Source organism: Tachysurus vachellii, chromosome 12 (genome assembly GCF_030014155.1).
Source record: "Tachysurus vachellii isolate PV-2020 chromosome 12, HZAU_Pvac_v1, whole genome shotgun sequence".
NCBI lineage: Eukaryota > Metazoa > Chordata > Actinopteri > Siluriformes > Bagridae > Tachysurus > Tachysurus vachellii.
Window position 1 is genome coordinate 14,483,788 of NC_083471.1, and position 19,875 is coordinate 14,503,662.

Below are 19,875 nucleotides of genomic sequence, written 5' to 3' on the forward strand. Positions count from 1 at the left end.
TCTTTAAGCTGTTCCTCTCCATTTTAGCAAACCCTTATTCTGACCAGGCGGACCAAACGCAGCCCCAATAACTCATTATTCTTTCAGAATTTCTATCAGTGACGAATGAGGAGGTCCACAAATGGTATGTCTTATGCATAATGTTCTTGTGTGGCATCATGAGTATCCATGTGCATGGTTTCATGTCCAATCATCTTTCACAAACTGATCGTTTCATATGCCAACTAACCAAATGACCAAAATCAATATTGTTCTCTGTAATGACAAACTCAAAAAGATAATAAGAACTTACTTCAGCTGTACCATTTTTGAACTTGTCATGTTATAGCTTGCAATAATAATATATAATAATATGCTCTGGAAGCTATTTTTTTCTGAGCATGTTGATATTTTGGTGAGTTCAGAGAATTCATTTAAGACCCAGTCATAACTAGCAATGAGGAAACTAAGGCCTGGACATTGGTAATTTTAGAAGGTTTTGTTATTGTTACCTCTCATTTAGTAAAAACAGCGATAATTTTTTTTTTTTGATAATTCTGATAATTTTGTGGAAGAACGAAGCATTCACTCACTGAAACTGAACGGTTGAAAACTCGAATAAGACCAGGTGATCTCCATCTGTCCAGAGTGAGTGAGTCCATGCCCATTATAATTTCTGTATAATTTTATTATAATATTGTGCATGCTGAAATACTTTTCTGATCACCAAAGTAATCAAGAGTGATTATCCGAGTTACAAGAAAACCTTGAGCTCCTTGAAGTGTTGGCAAGTGATCTGGCAAGTTTCCTCTGAACTCTGGCAAGTTTCCACTCACAGAACTCTCACTCAGTCTATTTTATTTGTATTGCACATCATTCATGTAGACTGTTTTGTGTGAATATTCCAGAAGATCAGCAGTTTCTGAATTCAAATCAGCACCAGCAATCATGCCATGATTAAAGTCAAAAGAACACACTTTTCCCCATTCTGATGTCTGATCTGTAATTGAAGCTCTTGACCTGTGTCTGCCTGCTTTTATTCAATGCGCTGCTACTGTTTGGATAACTGTATAAATAAGCAGGTGTATTGGTGTTCCTGGTTAAAGTGGACATTGTAAAGTACTCATCATGGTGCTAGGCAAATCGGCTTGCTAGTTGCAGTGATGTTAGGTGACGCATCCTGGGTAAGCTAGAGGGTACGCAGCATTTTATTGTATGTTTTTCATTAATAAGTTAGGAGAATCATTGGAGAAAAGGAGCATAAACAGGATGTGTGCTACACACTCATCATTGTGGTGTTTTAAATATGAAATGGGTCCCTTTTTTGCAGTGTCAACCTCATAAAAGGTCTGATACTGTTACAGTTCTGCACCTGGTTGTGTTTGTTTAGTAGAACATAATGTGATGTGGTAGGGGGGCACGGTCATTTAGTGGTTAGCACGTTCGCCTCACACCTCCAGGGTTGGGGATTCGATTCCCGCCTCCGCCTAAAGTGTGTCTCCCCATGCCTCTGAATAATTCTGAATACTTTAATAAAATGGTGTCCAATCTTATCAAGAAACAGTGGGTGCAGGTTTTCATTCCAACCAAGAGAAGCCAAAGCTGAGTCTATTGAAAGCCACAATCAACTGATTAAATATAAAAGCATGTGACTGCTAGATGACATTAGCCTCTCAATTGTCTTTAGTATATTTTAGCCTTGCTGACCTTTGCCCCTGCTACCTCACTTCCTTCTCTCTTTAGATCAATCTACATGCAGCTTACAGGCTTAGAGCACACAAAAGCCCCCCTGCTAAACACTAGCTCACTCATTCAGTTACTTCCCTGAGAAAGCTGCTACATTCTCACACTAGAATGTAGCCATAAGTCATTTGTTTAGGGCTTGACTTAAAACTAGAACTCTAGAGGCTAGAGGAAAGAATTAGGAATTTGATTCAACTTGGTTAATTTTCAGTTTTATATATGCATGTATATATGTATTTATTTATGTTTCCCAAACTTGAAGCTTATTTGCCTTAATTTTGAGTTTATGAATGTCAAATAAGTCAGGGTGGTTTGGGAAACAAGTTGATCTCAACAACGTCCACCTGTATTTGAGCAATAAACAACAATGTATTTTTCTGACTTGCACAACTTTAAAGGGGCCGAGAAGTGCAAAACAGATTAACAAATCCGAAAACAAATTAACAAATCCGAAAACAAATTAACAAATCCCAAAACACATTAACAAATCCCAAAACACATTAACAAATCCGAAACAAATTAACTAATCCGAAAACAAATTAACAAATCCCAAAACACATTAACAAATCCCAAAACACATTAACAAATCCGAAAACATTAACAAATCCGAAAACAAATGAACAAATCCAAAAACAAATGATCAAATCCGAAAACACATTAACAAATCCGAAAACACATTAACAAATCCCAAAACAAATTAACAATTCCCAAAACAAATTAACAAATCCCAAAACACATTAACAAATCCCAAAACAAATGAACAAATCCCAAAACACATTAACAAATCCCAAAACACATGAACAAATCCGAAAACACAACGACAAGTCAGAAAACACAACGACAAGTCAGACAACCCAGAAACGGTAGTGTATCGTTTTTGAATGGAAACTTACCGATCATTGGACAAGACACCTGTCACTCAAGATATACAGGTATGGAATCTTATGTGTAATGTGTAAAGTTCTCCGTTTAAATATAAGAAAATAACAGAATTAATCCACAGTAATCCATTCCATCCATCCATTCCAACTTTTCCCTGCGGCAGACTGTTGAACTTCATGTATACCTTGAGTGACAGGTGTCTTGTCCAATCACAAACTATACCAACCGCTTTCGGGTTGTCTGAAATGTCGTTGTGTTTTCTGATTTGTTAATGTGTTTTCTGATTTGTTAATGTGTTTTATGCACCGATTCAGACAACCCGGAAGCGGTAGGTATAGTTTGTGAATGGAAACTTACCGATCATTGGACAAGACACCTGTCATTCAAGATATACAGGTGAATGAAAGGTGTCTCGTCCGATGATGGTAAGTTTCCATTCACAAACTATACCAACCGCTTCCGGGTTGTCTGATTTGTTAATGTGTTTTCGGATTTGTTAATGTGTTTTCGGATTTGTTAATGTGTTTTGGGATTTGTTCATTTGTTTTCGGATTTGTTAATTTGTTTTGGAATTTGTTAATTTGTTTTGGGATTTGTTAATGTGTTTTGGGATTTGTTAATTTGTTTTGGGATTTGTTAATGTGTTTTCGGATTTGTTAATTTGTTTTCGGATTTGTTAATGTGTTTTGGGATTTGTTAATTTGTTTTCGGATTTGTTAATGTGTTTTGGGATTTGTTAATGTGTTTTCAGATTTGTTAATTTGTTTTGCACTTCCCGGCCACCGTAGAAAACACATTAACCCTTTAAATTCTCAAGAAATTGTAAAACACAATAACCTGTGTGTGCTAAAATTATGGTGTCATCAAGTTAAAGGAATACATGTTTTTAAACCTATTTATTATCTACTGCATCTGTATCATTTGTTAGATTACTAAGGGCAAAGAATTTGTTCCTGCACTAAGAAAAGAAAGTAAAACCTAATTATGTCAAATTCAATTAATAATAATGGACGATAAAACAAAACAAACAAACAAAAAACACTGTCAAAAACTCCTGGTTGGAATGCCAGTCCATTGCTGGGCACCATGAAAACACGCGCACACACACACACACACCTAGAGGCAATTTATGGACTTTTCACACTGCAAATACTGTAACATTCTAAACCTTTCATTTAACCAAGTGTGGAGAAGTGTTTCATACTTGTAATTTATAAATGTGGTTAGCACAGTAAGCCAAAAGTGTTTGGTGTGAAATTATGTGGTGTTGTGGTTTTAGAATGTTATGGCTAGATGCTCAGCAACAGACACACAATCAGAAACTGAACAGTGTGTACCAAATATAACATGAGAACCATCACAACAAAACAAAACTTAAATGGCAGGATTCTGTTTAGCCCAGTTTACAATGAACAAGGGTTAACTATTTCAAATGTGAAAAGACCAAATGTGTAGCCAGTCAACCAACCTGCATAATTGGGACAATAGAAGGAAACCCACATGACCATATGGAGAATATGCAAAACTTTACACAAACAGTTACCCGATCTCAGTATTGAGCTTGGGGCCCTAGAGATGTGTTAATGCTGATTCTGTAAACTGGATTCAAAGCTACAACTATCACACTGAAAAAGTAGAAACATCTCTAACAAGATGAATCATTTAGATTTAGAGCTTCATTTGCAAAAACTGTCAGCCGAACATCTGCTATTATAAGTTTTGATCTGAGAGATTTTCTATTCTTTTCCCAGTATAAGTAAACAGGTCAAAATCAATTTGTGGTAATTGATCATACTCTGGAGATGTAGTAGTTTGGTTGAAAAACATGATACTGTATTCCTTGAATTATTGGTGTTCAGAAAAAGGTTGCAAAAAGTAACTTTGTTTTGTCGCTGGGGTGGTACTCTCAACAATCTTCATTCAATTTTACTCTTCATTTAAAACTTCGTTAAGGTATTATTAGGCCAAAAAATACATTAACATACACTGAAGAGATAAAATCCCACTAGTGACAAACAACAGTACAGTTTAATACTTTTTTCTGTAAGTGTCATAAGTCGGCAAAAAATATATTTTGAAAGAGTTGCCTGTGGGTTACTTCAGTGCTTTCTTTTTGCCCACTATTTGTCTCTCCTTCTCGCCCCACATGTTCTTCCTTTTCACCCAGTCGCCCGAGCAAAGGCAGCCCTTCTCATGGAGAGAGTCCTCATCCTTCGTTTGACTCATAGAACCCATCCTTCCGCTCACTCTCTCAACTGCCTTTTCTCTGACCACGAGGATGTTGAAGGTTGGACACGAAGGCCAGATAAATCCATCTGCTATGAAGATTTGTTTACAATATGTGTTAATGTGTGATTAGATTCAGAGGAGATATAGACTGATATAGAGGGATAATAACAGAGAGATTGTGAAAGAATTGAGATGGACCCAGTGTGGACTCATATACCAGTGTTTACTGCAGTGTTATTTGTAATAAAGGTGCTGTGCAGTGTTTCCATGTTTACACAATAGATAATGTCAATGTGTTCTGTATTGAGCTGTGACTAAAGAAATTGCTGCAAACATTTTGCCTTCTTTGTCAGATTACAAATGGGTTACTGTACACATGCAATCAGCCTCCATCTGAGGCAGAGCTAAATATTCTGTTATGATTAATGTTTAATTTATTATTAATCACAACATAAAAGTATTCATGTTGTGTGCAAGATCCTTGGATCCAGCTATGGATCCTATGGATACAGCTCTGCTGTATTTAAAGTAATCTATCACCTGAAAACAATTAATGATGCTAATAATGAATTAAAGTTAGTAGGAGTAAGTTAATATTATGCAATGAAACCATGCTACTGGATTTCCTCCTTCTTTTCTTATTAGCTTTTAAATTTTATTGAAGACTTCAGATACAAATATTGGAATATGTGTTGTGCAATATGTCTAATGGAGTATGTTGTCCAAATTATAAAAGAATTGTGTTGCCTTGCTTTAATTTAATGAGACCTGAGAGGAATAACTTCTTGAATATGATTTTAGATGAGAATGTAGTTTAATCTGAGTAAATGAAAGAAAAAAGCCAACAAATGTGAGTAAAAAATTGTTTCCCACTATTTTTCAGTGTTATACACAGATTTGTATTGTGTTGGTGTAATGCATCTCTGGGAATTTTGCTTCTGTAACTTTGTGCACGTTGTACAATATTTAAGTAGCTAATGACAAAGTGAAAGAAGTGACTGTAAACAAAGGAGTGATACTGTATGTGTATATATTCTGAGTTGTTCTGTTTAAATGAATAATGTGAATGTGTTTGTGTCTAGTACCTGATATGGCCTCCTGGATCTTAATGCAACTGGTCCAGCCTGAGAAACTGGCCAGTGTATTTTGTTTTCATTAAACTGAGGAAGATATAACTAGTGCAAGGAAATTCTTAGAGCAATGTTTTTCAGTTTGTAGTTCAATCCTCTCTAGTTACTGGCAAAGGTTGCAGTGACTCTCAGAATCTCCAAATTGGCATATGCACAACATCATTCTCTCATTCACACCCAGCATAAGTGCACCACCATGCCACACTGAAACTTCTGTTTTTGCTAGTTTTATACTGTATAGGAAAACCTTTTTGTTTTTACCAGAGTTTATGTTATTTGCCTTTCTGACTTTTGGGGGCAATCCAGCGTGACAGTACATCTATGCATTATTTAAGGTTCAAAAGCAGTTTACTGTGCAGCTAAAGTTCATGGGAGGTTTGACTGTTCAAATCAGAGGAACAAGAACTTCCTAATCATCTGCATAATTACAATAAAACAAAAATCTTACCTTTTAGCTTTTAAATAAATAGTTAAGGAAACCCTTATGAAATTTTCATTAATGGTTTGGCAATTAAATCAGACAATAAGTCAAACAATCTCCATATTGTCTGGGCATACAGTGTACGTTCTTCACTCCAAATCTGCATGTGTTCCAAAGACTCCTACCTTTGTTTTATGTCTCCAGTCACTTGAAACCCAGAAAATACACCCTACATCTGGTTCCAGTGACATACTTGAAGAATGAACCACAGTTGTGTACAAGATTTGTAAAATATGTTTAACAACATGGGTATTAGGGAGAAAAGTAATCTAGAGTCTAAAGTTAGACTCTGTAGCATGCATTAGCCTAAAACAGAGGAGAAAAGTTCTTGTTTATGGACATGCATGTTCTTTTGTACTGTCTCTTTGGCCCTGACCCCCACTGTGCAAAAGCCTTAATGGCTGCTCAAGCCTTGTTTTTTTCTATTGGGATTAATTATTTATCTCACCATGCATACTTTGACACAGTAATTGACTTAAATTCCATCGAATTGTCTATAAATGTGTAATACTATAAAGTACTATTTATAAGTAGTATAAAATACTAGTTTACTTTTTGTTAAACATTAAGTGACTGACTAAATGAGTAGATGTTATTTTTTTCTGCAAAGTCAGTCTTCTCATGGGCTACAGCAGTAGCCATGGACCAGTGTTGGTCCGTGGGTCATTTGTAGCCGGGCCACACAGAAAAAATAAATAAAAGCTATTTCAGTCACTCGTTATGCTTATTGTATATATATTTTTTAAATGACCAGCCCCGTCCCCAGACTGCTGGTCTCTTAAATTATGCCTTACGGTGAAATCGGTCCATGGTGCACAAAAGGTTGCGGACTGCTGGGCTACAGTACATATACATTGCATCCTACAGTTTGAGAGCCGAGAAAAGAAAAGGAAGAACTTCACTGATTCTTGGCAACAACACACTGTAATCATTGTCTGGGGTCAAAGTAAGCAAGCAGGCATTAGTCTCTTCTAGAATGTCACTATTTGGTAATTGAAATCAAGGTGATTACAAGCTATAGATTTACACATTTACACAACTATCTGTTCTTAGAAGATGGTGAGAAGACAATGTTGTGAATTGTTAGACAGATACTTAGAATTATTATGGCATATTTATTTCACTTTTATCTAGCCACAGGGGTTGCAAGCCAGTGACTTCTGTGCCGTTCCCAAGCCCGGATCAATAGGGAGGGTTGTGTCAGGAAGAGCATCTGGCGTAAAATGTGCAAAATTCAAACGTGAGAATCTTCAGTGAGAATTCCATACCAGATCGGTCGAAGCCCGGGTTAACGACAATTGCCACCATCGCTGTTGACCAACAGGGTGCCTGTGAAAATTGGACTACTGTTGGTCGAGGAAGGAATGGAGGGAAAAGCGTTCATAGGCAGTTATAGAAGAGGAAAGGCAGGTGTATTAGTCTAAGAATAGGAATTCTTAATGTTGGTACAATAACACTGAAAGGTAGGGAGCTGACAGACATGATGGAGAGAAGGAAGTTAGATATACTGATTGGCAGGTTTGGTGTTAAGTAAAAGAACATAGAAGGACAGATGGTGGTGAACTTTGCTAAGCAGATGGAAATGTCTGTAGTTAACACTTATTTCCAGAAGAGAGAGGAGCAGAGTTACATATAAGAGAGGAGGTAGGAGTACGCAGGTAGACTACATTCTATGAAGACGAGGCAATCTGAGAGAGATTAGTGACTGCTAGGTGGTGGTAGGAGAGAGTGTAGCCAGACTCTGGTGGTCAGAAAGAAGAGGAGAGGAAGGATAGTAAAGAAGATCAACTGGTAGAAGTTGAAAAAAATAAGAATGTCATGAGGAATTCAGACAGAAGCTAAGACAGGCATTGGGTGGTCAGGAAGAGCTTCCAGATGACTGTGAAACTACAGCAGAAGTAAGAAGGGAGACAGAAAGGAGAGTGCTAGATGTGTCATCTGGAAGGAGAAAAGAAAATCAGGAAACATGGTAGTTGTCAGGACTCTGCCTGGACTTTGGCCATGTGCCTTTTGTTTATGTTTCATGTTCACATGTCTGCCCTACCCTTGTCTTTTCTGCCCCGCCTCTGCACACCTGTCCCTTATGTGTAATGATTATCTGTATTTATTTAATTGAGCCGCGTTGCCTCGTGCAGCGCGGAATCCTATTGTCTCTTGTCGTCGTCATGTCTGGTCATGTCTGGTCATGTCTGGTCATGTCTGTGTCTTGTTTCGTGTTTCTTTAATTTATTAAATCCCCGTTTTTGTTAAGCCGTCCTGCGTTTGGGTCCGTTTTTATCCCGCGTTGTTGACAGAAGGATTCCGCCAGACCAGGACCCAGCAGGACAGCTTCAGCCTGGACCGGCCGCTTGGGAGCATTTTTTTTTTTTTATTGGATTTTTTTTTTTCCCTGGACTTTGCGGGTTTTGGTGACATTGGTCCGCATTTTTTCGGTGGGGGACGCCGCTCCGCTTCCGGCTTTTCCGCGGGGGGCGCCGCCTCACTTCCTGGTTGCGGGCCATGTCACCAGCCCGAGTTTTGTTTTGTTTTTTCGGTGTCCTGTGACATCGCCCCGCATCTGTCCTGTCCGCGGGGGGTGTTGCAGGCCCGTGTTTTGCCCACTGGAGTTTTTTTCTGTTCTGTGGAGGTTTTGTTTTTTCCCTGCCCTCCCTCCCCTTTTCCTGGTTCTGAGAGGTGGGTCTGGCCGTGGTGCGTCGGGGGTTGTGCTTGGCCCTCCTGTTCGGCTGTGGACGTCGCTCGGCCCTCCTGTTCGGCTGTGGACGTCGCTCGGCCCTCCTGTTCGGCTGTGGACGTCGCTCGGCCCTCCTGTTCGGCTGTGGACGTCGCTCGGCCCTCCTGTTCGGCTGTGGACGTCGCTCGGCCCTCCTGTTCGGCTGTGGACGTCGCTCGGCCCTCCTGTTTCGGCTGTGGACGTCGCTCGGCCCTCCTGTTCGGCTGTGGACGTTGCTCGGCCACTCTGGCTGCGCCGCCGTGTGCCTTGCTCCCCCCACCTGCCTCGCCGTGTGCCTTGCTCCCCCACCTGCCTCGCCGTGTGCCTTGCTCCCCCCACCTGCCTCGCCGTGTGCCTTGCTCCCCCCACCTGCCTCGCCGTGTGCCTTGCTCCCCACACCTGCCTCGCCGTGTGCCTTGCTCCCCCCCACCTGCCTCGCCGTGTGCCTTGCTCCCCCCTCCTGGACCCGTCGGGACTGTCAGGACCTGCCCTTGTCTTTTCTGCCCCGCCTCTGCACACCTGTCCCTTATGTGTAATGATTATCTGTATTTATTTAATTGAGCCGCGTTGCCTCGTGCAGCGCGGAATCCTATTGTCTCCTGTTATTGTCTCCTGTCGTCGTCATGTCTGTGTCCTGGTTCGTGTTTTTTAAGTTATTAAACCCCGTTTTTGTTAAGCTGTCCTGCGTTTGGGTCCGTTTTTATCCCGCGTTCACTGACAGTAGTGGAACGAAGAAGTACATACAGGACAGCATACAGAGGAAGAGGCTAGCTAAAAAGAAGTGGGCATAGAAAGGACTGAAGAAAATATGCAGAATTACAAGGAATTACAGCATAGAGTGAAGAGAGACATGGCAAAGGCCAAACAGAAAGCATACAATGAGTTGTATGCCAGGTTAGACACAAAGGAAGGCGAGAAGGGCTTGTACATATTAGCGAGACAGCGAGATAGAGATGGGAAGGATGTGCAACAGATAAGGATGATTAAAGATAGAGATGGAAAGGTGCTAACAGGCGAGGAGAGTGTGCAGAGAAGATGGAAGAAATATTTTGAGGAGCTGATAAATGAGGAAAATGAGAGGGAAAGACAGGAGGAAGAGGTGAATATTGTAGAGCAGGAAACATCAAAGATTAGAAAGTATGAGGTGAGGAAGGCTCTGAGTTGAATCAAGAGTGGAACGTCTGTTGATCCAGATGACATACCTGTGGAGGTGTGGAAGTGCCTAGAAGAGACAGCAGAGGAGTTTCTATCTAAATTGTTCAGCAGGATTTTAGAGAGTGAACAGATGCCAGAGGAATGGAGAAGTGTTCTAGTGCCAATCTTTAAGAACAAGGGTTACAGTATGTGTGGAGTTCTTTCTGTGTGTTTGTATGGAACTGCTACAGTATGATTAGAGTCACACTAATATTTGTGCTGTAGTTTTCACACCACAGTGGTGCTGGTGAGCTGCACAACGCTTGGCATTACATCCAGTTTCTCTACTCCCACTCCTATAGCTTCCAAAGTGAGGTGTCTTATTAAAGTCTACGCTCAGCGTAGTAGCAGAGATAAAAATAAAAAATTCTTATTTGCATGTTGTAGTCACACTTGGTGTCGCATTTCCCTCTCTAGTCAGTGGAGGTTAAGAGGTACGTGCTGTGTGTGCTAAGGGGTCCAGAGGTCAAGCTGTGGTGGTTTCCCACCACCAAGAGGTTCTGCATTCTTTTGGCAATTCCATTTATAAAACATTAATTATGAACAGATGAGCGTTTGAGTGATGTGAAGTTGTTGTGGATATTATTAGCAGGGATCCTCGAACTGCATCACATGGGAGGACTCTTTCACTCCCATATGGCAGCACCACAAAGCTATAGTAAGTACAACAACTAATTGTTTCTCTTTTTTGTCTTAAGCGAGTCTCTGGAAGCGTGAGAGACATGTGCCATGTGCCACACTAGGACGGCAAGGCACATTCATTACGCTGTCCATTATATTGTAAAATTCATTTCTGGAGTTTGTTCATATGCACTGTTGCATATGTTTGTCTTTTTTTCACAGCAAACCTTTAATTGGGTAAGATGGTCTTACCTGCACGTGGGTGTGGACGATTGGGTGGACATGTCCTGTTGTCAGGAGAGCCATCTGATCGGAGTCTATTGAGGCGGTGTAGCCCCAGGCAAAGGTAAGTTTTGAAATAACCACTTATAACACAGTGTAACGTGTAAATAAAACTGTTTTTTCTAACATTTCTCACCTGTGCAGCTGCACGATTTCAGCTTTATGGATGTATTCTTTGAGCTCTTTGTGTTTGGCTGTTCACACACAGCTCACCGCCTGCAGCTGTAGGAGATTTGTTCAGCACTTTATGACTGGTGGCAAAACTTGGGAGAAGGTTATATCACGTAATTTCATGCTTCTGGTTTTTCTTTTGGATGGAATATTTTCTGCAGCTTTTGTTTAAAGCCATCAGCCAGTAGAATGTAGACATCAGGGAGCCTGAAGCAGCATGGCTTTATTCCATGCTTTCTTTAAGCGAGGAACTTTTTCTAATGCCATAATACACGTTATATAAAATTTGCTTTACATTTTCTGATCAATCTCAGTATTATAATGCTGTAAGAGAGAGAGAGAGAGAGAGAGTGTGTGTGTGTGTACAGGATATGCTGACAGTGGTGCTTGAGGAACTTTTCTCGCAGCCTCTGGAGCTTTATGGCGATCCAGCAGCTTTACAATCCTGAGTGTTAAGCATTATGAAGCAGCGTATACAGGAGATGCTGAAGACCATTGATAGAGTCTGAGCAACATTTACACCTCCTACTATTCCATATGTTTACAAGAGTAATCAGTACATTTTAGGAAATCTATTGTTTGCTATTCGATCCTCATCGGTAAATTAAACACTTTTTGGTCATTGGTAACATAGAACTGTTTTTGTTTTCCATTTTATTTAATCATAGATTACTATTAACTGATTCATACCCAACTCAAGTTTAATAAACTAATTATTTCACGTGTTGCTCGAGCTCTCTATATGTAAGTAAATATTTATTTCAGTGTTTGTTGTTATTGTGTACAGATTAATAACCTTTTACTTTTCTTCCTTCCTGAGCAGCTGTATAGACATCGCTGGAGTTCACATACATTTTTTTACATTTATTGCACATATATATATTTACCTTCGACTATACATTTAACTTTTATTATATATTAAGCTTTGTTATATAGGTTTCATTAGATGCTGACTTTTATTATGTAATCAAATATTAGATATTTCATTTTTTATCAGATATTCATGAAGTTTATGTTTAATATTTTATTATTGTATTGTATCATATTATATAGATGTGAATAAATGTTTTTTTCACTCACATTTGAGATTTTATTGTGATCATTCCCTCTTCTCAAATTATATCTATGTTTTTAGATATCTAATATCTATGTTTATAGTGGTATTGAGGAGGATTAGGTGTTGTTTTATCTCATTAAATAATACATAAATGATCCTACTACAAAAAGTCCATGTTTTATTTTTTTTTAAGGTTCAGACTAATTGTTAGGTAAATAAAAAGTTGTTATAGAGTCACAACATAAAACAATGAGTGCTTTTATTTGTTTGTTTGTTTGTTTGTTTATGTGTAAAGTAATACATACATAAATAATACTTTTTAACACTTACAATCCGTATTTCAAGGACAGCCACAGTAGCTTAGTGTTTAGAACGTTCTCCTCCGGGGGTTGGTGGTTCTGTTCCTGCCTCTTCCGTGTGTGTGTGGAGTTTTCTCCCTTTGCTTCTTGTTTTTCCTACTGATACTCCACATTAAAGTGTCTTAATGTGTGTGTGTGAGTGTGTGACACTAAGATAATATATCGAAAAAATATAAATAAAACTAAGATTTAAATAACTATACAGGTGAAGGTGTATTGTTGCACAGTGAGATATGTTGTTGTACAGAGAAATTATAAATTAAGATGGACACAAGTAGGGAGATTTCCCGTGTCAGTCTGTGGGGCACCTTGGTTAAATGAGTCTGCAAATGAGCATACTCCTATATCTGTCCAGGACATCATGGAGTGGGTGGAACATGTTATCCTGAATGGCCAGTAGCTTAGATAACATCCTTTTTATTTGATACTACAGTCAGAGAGTCCAGCTGCACCCCACAACATCACCGGCCTTACGGATGAGTTTGATCAGTCTGTTGGCATCAGCTAACTTCAGTCTTTTTCCCCAGCATGCAACAGCAAAAACGATAGCACTGTCTACCACAGATTCATAGAACATCTTCAACATCATCCTGCAGAGGATGAAGGACCTCAGCCTCCTCAGAAAGTAGAGGTGGCTCTTTTCCTTCTTGTAGATGGCTTCTGAGTTCTTAGTCAGTCCAGTTTATCATTCATGTGAACTCCCAAGTATTTGTAATCCTCCACCATGTCCACCCAGTAGTGTCGGACAAATGGTGTTAAAGGCACTGGAAGTCAAAGAAAATGACTCTCACAGAGCTACCACCCTGTCCATGTAAATGTATACTGGTACATGGTCGCATCCTCAAATTCCAGCTGATAGGTGAACTGAAGGGGGTCTGTGAATGGCCTAACCATGGACCTGATCTCCTCTAGCACTATCTTTCTACTTGATGTGTCTTTGGCCTCTTTAAGTTTTATTTTCAGTTCCCTCTGCACCTTCTTTACCTCCTCTCTGTCTCCCCCAACAATACCCAGCTTCTTCGTATTCAGGGTGGCCTTGCTGTCCTTTGTTATCTATGTTATCCACGTTTGTTACCCAGGGTGAACTTGTTATCCTTTGTTATCCTATTGTTTAGTTTGTTTGTTTCAAGGTCACTAATGTTTAATTAGAATTCTTATTTTTTTTCTTGTGGTCTTATCTAAAACGCCTTTGCTCCCGCCCGGTCACTAGGCGGCGCTGTTAATCTTCTCCTGTGATTCAGAAATAACAGAAGAAGACGTATATGTGTGGGGTGGGGAAGCAAAAACCAAATTTTCATCTAGACAAAGTTGAATTCAAATAACTAATTATTACTCTAAATATCTGAAGTTGTCAGAGAAACGCATTGACGTGTTGGTTCATTCGGCTTGTGTTGACTTACAGGCTGTCAGATGCAGGTATTTAATTCAGGGTGACAGATTTGACAGCTGAGCAGCACAGATGTGTTAGTAAGCTACTGTTTACAGAATCATGTCCAAACACAAAACCTCCAAGAAAAAGCTTATTATTGAAGACGGTAAGTAAAATCTCTTTTCTTTGATATGTTACACTTCGTCTTGTTCTTCTCTCTCACACCAGAGCTAATCAAGACACACTGCATTGAGACTAAACTGGGGCTTTTGTGTAGTTCATGGGGTCAGAGAGCGTAAATAAGGGTAAATGCTCAGTCTGTTGAGTGGTGCTTATATATAGAAATATGGGTTATAGAAAGAGAAATGAATGCGATTCCTACTCTGTTGTGTGATGCTTTTCCAATCTTGACGAAGATTCACAATCTGTATTATTACTTCTTGATCTTTGCATTGTGTTCAGTCAGTGTTCAGTGTTCAGAGAGCACTACAATATTAACAATGTCTGTACATTTACTTCAGATGAGCCAAAAGAGGACGGAGAGGAACTGAATCCCTTTTCCTTTAAGGAGTTCATCAGGAGCAAAAATCAGCATCCTAACATGGCCAGTTCTGTTGAGGTGAACTACAGTATAATAAGCCTTCATTTCTGTTCAGAAAGAAAGAGAGATTTTCCACTATGAAACTATGTAATGGACCTGACACACCATGGAGTCTAAGAGCACTAGTGAAAATGCTTATCTTTTTTAAAACTGATAGTTATTCTGAGATTCTTTTGATCTTAGATAAATATATTGATTCTTTAACAACCATGCAAATATGAAAGCCAATGATCCTGTGTTCTAGCTAAATGCCATTTGTAACGATGTTTGTGATGTTTGTTTGTCTAGAAAACATTTGATGGTGCTTGCTCTGTGAGGGATGAATTCAAGTATGCCAGTGGCTTTAAGCACAGCCATGATGGTCACTTTTTCACAGATCCCTCACTGCTCGAGCAGTCGTTTGACTATAAACCAGAGGACGAATGGACTGAAAGCTACCAGCCCTCGTGCATCGATCAGGTGCACAAGTTAGGACTGAATGCTGTTCTGGAAGGCAGTGCTTACTTGGATCACTCCCTACTGTCCTGTGAAGACGAGACGGCAAAAGAGTGGGAGCTGCAAGAGGATTTCTCACCACAGCGTGACTTCCACAGAAGGAGCACATCGAGCTATGAAGGAGATGAAGAGACCTCGGTTGTTGATCTCACCTTCCAGGTGAAGAACAGTACAGAAAATGGGATTAGTTACCAGGAAAAGGTGAAATCATGCATGTTTTTTGGTTTCTCAGTGGTGTGATTGTGCCACATTATTCGTTTTATACTCTGATTTGTTTTAATGGGTGTGTCTCATTCTTATCTAGCTAAGAGAAGAAAATTCTCAGCTTCGGAAACACATCAGAGAACTGTTAAAAAAGTCTGAGGTTGATTCTACAAAGTAAGATACTAGCATGAATTCATAACTAATCTCTGTAACTGAAGTGTGTACTGTAGGATGACTGATAACAGGTTGATTTTTTTAATAACACTGAATGCTGAGAGGCAAGGCCTCATTTACATGTGTAGATCTAATCAGGAAACCTGTCTGTGCTGTTCAGGATCAGACAGCTTACAGACGAGCTGCACAACCGAAATTTGAAAGAGGAGAGAGAAGCTAAAGCATTAGAGAGCATGGTGCAGTCTGTGGAAGAAAACCTCCAGCTCATGACAGTATGTGCTTTAGACAATTCCATTCACTTCACTATAACATAGAGCATCTTGGGGCAAGAAGTAACACAGACTCTCTTTTATTTTCCACACAGAAACGAGCTGTTAAAGCTGAAAGCAGTTTGTCTAAATTAAAACAAGAGGTCCAGCAGCTTCAGGTTTGGCTTCACCTTTATTTTTTCCCCAATTATTACGCACAATTTTTGTATGTGTACAATAATTTATTTTAAGCTGTATATTAAACTTTATGGTAAACTTGTTATTGTGTAACAGTGCTAGTGAATTATCCAATCGGATTGGTCAGAAGGGGTTTATTAACTTGTGCCAACTATAAAATCGCAGGTTTTATATTAATGCGCTTGTCAATGTTATAATTTCTATAGAATTTTTATAGTCACTTCAGAGTTTTGTGATTTTGTGATGACAGAAATTAGCAAGCTCTGTCTTATTTGGAAGAATTAGTAATTTTTTAAAATGATGGCGGAATTTTAAAGCAGAATCCTGTGCTTGCAATTTCACCATTTCTAGTAGATTTCTAAAAAAAAAAAAAAAAAAAAAAAAGTTTTTTTAAAATAGCCACAGTTTAAAAACTGTTTAACTGTTAGCAGTTACAGTTTTTTTCTGATAGAAGAGGTTTATTAAACATTTTTGGAAGAAATCTCCAGCCTTTTGTTTCAGTCATGTGTTCCTTCAGAGGAAAGACTTACATTGGAAAGGTAATACAAAAAAGTTATCCAGTGTAAAACCCGTACCAAATCAAATATGAAGACCAGATGATTCGTTGTGGCAACCCTGATCAGGGAGCAGCCGAAAGAACAGAAATGTGTTTCTGATTAACATGACGGTGTTTGTTTGTTGAATTGTATATTTATTTATGTCATTTTCATGTTATTAACCTCCAGAATGGGAAAAGAGACAGACTGTTTGTTTTTAACTGATGCTAATAAATATGATAGGATATAATAATAGGATATAAAATTTACTTTTATAAGTTTATCCTTAATGAGAGCCAGAGGAGACTCCCTGAGATGATAGAAAGAAACCTGGAGAGGAACCAGACTTACAGGGGAAGCCATCCTCAACTGGGTGACCTAAGTGTGGTTATAAATAAACTTCCCTTCAATAACTGTGCAAAATATACATATATAGCCTGGAAATTTGTTCCAGTTTGGTCTATTCTCATCATTCTAGTCACATCAGCTTCGTCAATTATTTTCCTATAACCGTACATCATGTTTTTTTGCTTAGGCAAAAAGTCTTTTTCACCCCATTGTTTTATTTCCCCCAGAGCCAGCTTGATGTGTACAGATGTGAGAATGAGCGACTTCATGCAGGAGAAACCGCTGCCTTGACCTCAGTGAGACAAAATGCTCAAGTGGCCTCCAAGTACCTCATCAAAGTTGCCCAAGATGCTGAGATGTCCATTAAGTATGTTGAAAAAATTATATGATGCAACTGACACTGATCAGAGTGTGTTAATCAGTTGAATGAATATAATTTCTTACACGATAGTAATCAGACAAGTGATGATGGAGTGTGTATTTTCTGTCTGCAGGCAGCTGCTGACAGGAAGAGAGACCTTGTGCCTCGTATCAGAGCTGCTGAGTTCAATAGACAAGATTACTGAGATTCCAAAATAACACCTTCTTTACTTCACTGTGTAGTGCCTTAACCACCTCTATTATTCCTTTATTCTTTCAAAATCAGATGCTTTGAATTTTACTGCTATCGTAATCCGTGTTTATCTCTGTGGCTCACGTGTACATGCTCACCACGACAACGCTCTTACCCATGCTAGCTAGCATTGTCCAACTGAAAAGAATTGCTGAAGCTTTGGAGGCAGAACCCAAAGGAATTCGAGCTGCTTACTGCATGTTACAAGACCGAATGCAGCCACGGATCAAGTGGGACGTCACATTGTGTACCAAGTTTTATTTATAGTGACATCTATGGGTGATGTCTTTCTGGTCAGTAGTTTGCTGCTGAAAATGCCATGAATCTTTTTGTAGTCATTCTCTGAAAGAGTAGTGTCAAAAAGGAAGATTAACTGTGACTGGAATTTGTCTGTTTGTGAAGTTGAATAGTGTATGACATCCCATGGTGCTTTTCTGAAGAGCTTTTTTACAATTGTGTAAACATACCTTTACATGTTAAACTTTTTTTAAAGATAACTGATCTTATGCATGAAAGGCTCTTGTGGTGCAGGTTTTCATTCCAATCAAACAGCAGACAGACCTGAGTCCATATGTTTAATCAGCTGATCTTGGCTTTCAGTAGACTCGGTATGGCTTCTGATTGGTTGGACAGCCTGTTCAAACCAAGGATGTGTTGGTCATGAGTCAGGATATTGTGTAGACAAGTCAGGCACTGATAAGGATCCTGGCTCACAACTAGTTGGAACACTGGACTCAATTTCGGGTGAAATGACTACCCATAAATCCCAAACATAAAATATTCAAATTTATATATCAAAGAAATTTGTTAGTTTAAAGTTTAATCATGTGTTTTTGTCATGGTGATTCCAAGAAGAATCATAGTCTAGATAGTGTATTCTTTTAAGTCATTAAACACTTACAAACAGTGTATTTAGTTCAAAATCACTAATTTAAGTGATCAGTGATCCTACAGTAGAGCAATGACAAGCTAATCACATTTGTAGATGAAATATTTTTCAGGCTGAAAAGCTTCAGAAAATGTATGCCATCATTTCCAGTAAGGAAATGTAGTCAGCATTGATGCTCCCTAAGCTTTGCAGTGCAGTGTGGGATTTTTTCAGGGAACAGACGTTCCAGTGCACTAGAAGGATTTTGACAGACAGAGCTTAAAAAGACCGACTTACTGATCAGAGTCCTGACTACTAAATTAGGAGCTAATTGAGATGCACTCAGTTGTACTTTCTCAAAATTAATTTCAGCTCTCGAGGTCCGTCTGTTTTCCGCATATCTATCAAACAGTTCAGTCCGCTTGAAAGAGAGTTCTACTTTAGAAATATCACTCTTTTAAATTAATACCAGTCTATTCTGTCTCCCAGGCCAGTAACATACGAGAGCTGTGATTTCATTCCAGTCTTTTCAAGTCTTCATTTTCATTACTCGAATGTGATTAATGTACCATTGTGGGCATAGCATTGTTCAGTCACATACTGCTTTTATAAGGAATAAACCTGCTAAATTCATGTATGTGTTCAGATAGAATTAATATTGAAAAAATACAGTACTGTAAAAGAAAAGGCTGTGTACTGTACAGTACTACATACAGTACAATAATCAATTTCTGCTTTTAAGTTTTAAAAGTAAATTGTTGCACAGGTTTCTGTTTAAATTAGCTGCCAATTTGTTACAGAGTTTTTCCCCCGCTGGTCAAATTCCACGGGTTTATAAAAGATAATATCTCTGAAACTTTTATGAAAAAAAGAAAAGTTTTTTCCTGGATTGTTGTTTCCCAGGTTGCACCCTTGTTTCATTTTCAAGTTACAAAATTAGTAAATAACTTTATAATCTTAATACTAATTTAATAATAAAAAAAGAAATGTTTTACATTTACAATTTCCCTCAAAAACCAAAACCTTTACTTTCATCTGTAAATGAGATTCCTGTTTTTACTTTAACAATTTGACATTTGCTTTTTTGATACAAATGAAATGAAATGAAGGTTTTAATTACAGAAACTGGAAACGTTATTGCTATGTGGTGAATAATATGTATGTTGCACTTTTTATTATTTTTATCTCTTTTTTTAAATAAACTGTTCATTTGTTTGTGATTTGAATTAAACCAATGTACAAATTTTATTACAGAAACAATTGTGAAACTATTGTGAAGCATTTTGTTAACTTACTAATCAGCAGATATTTATGTGTTTATATAAGCATATTTTATACTCTATATCAGTATAAAATATTATACTGTATATCTTTATCTCTGTG

General features: G+C 38.6%; 2 protein-coding genes across 5 annotated transcripts in view; both read left to right on the forward strand.

The window, feature by feature from the left end:
* dnm1b (dynamin 1b) overlaps positions 1 to 6,008 on the forward strand; it is a 31,276-nt gene extending 25,268 nt beyond the window's left edge. For 2 of the 3 annotated variants that reach the window (XM_060883047.1, XM_060883048.1), the window contains one exon: positions 4,772 to 6,008. In XM_060883047.1, the coding sequence (XP_060739030.1) occupies positions 4,772 to 4,832 (61 nt within the window). In that variant the 3' untranslated portion in view covers positions 4,833 to 6,008. Of the gene's footprint in view, positions 1 to 87; positions 125 to 4,771 lie in introns of all 3 variants that reach the window. The other variant, XM_060883049.1, reaches the window with a different exon arrangement.
* An 8,083-nt stretch (positions 6,009 to 14,091) lies between these two features.
* Positions 14,092 to 19,813, forward strand: entr1 (endosome associated trafficking regulator 1). Of its 2 annotated transcripts, none has more exons than XM_060884077.1 (8): positions 14,092 to 14,373; positions 14,729 to 14,826; positions 15,097 to 15,504; positions 15,608 to 15,681; positions 15,842 to 15,953; positions 16,046 to 16,108; positions 17,239 to 17,378; positions 17,506 to 19,813. In XM_060884077.1, exons 1-8 carry the CDS (start codon positions 14,328 to 14,330, stop codon positions 17,588 to 17,590), a joined length of 1,026 nt encoding a protein of 341 aa, XP_060740060.1. In that variant the 5' UTR covers positions 14,092 to 14,327; the 3' UTR covers positions 17,591 to 19,813. The 2 variants fall into 2 exon arrangements, with proteins under 2 accessions (XP_060740060.1, XP_060740061.1); XM_060884078.1 differs by having other exon boundaries at positions 15,097 to 15,462.
* Positions 19,814 to 19,875: the final 62 nt, after the last annotated feature.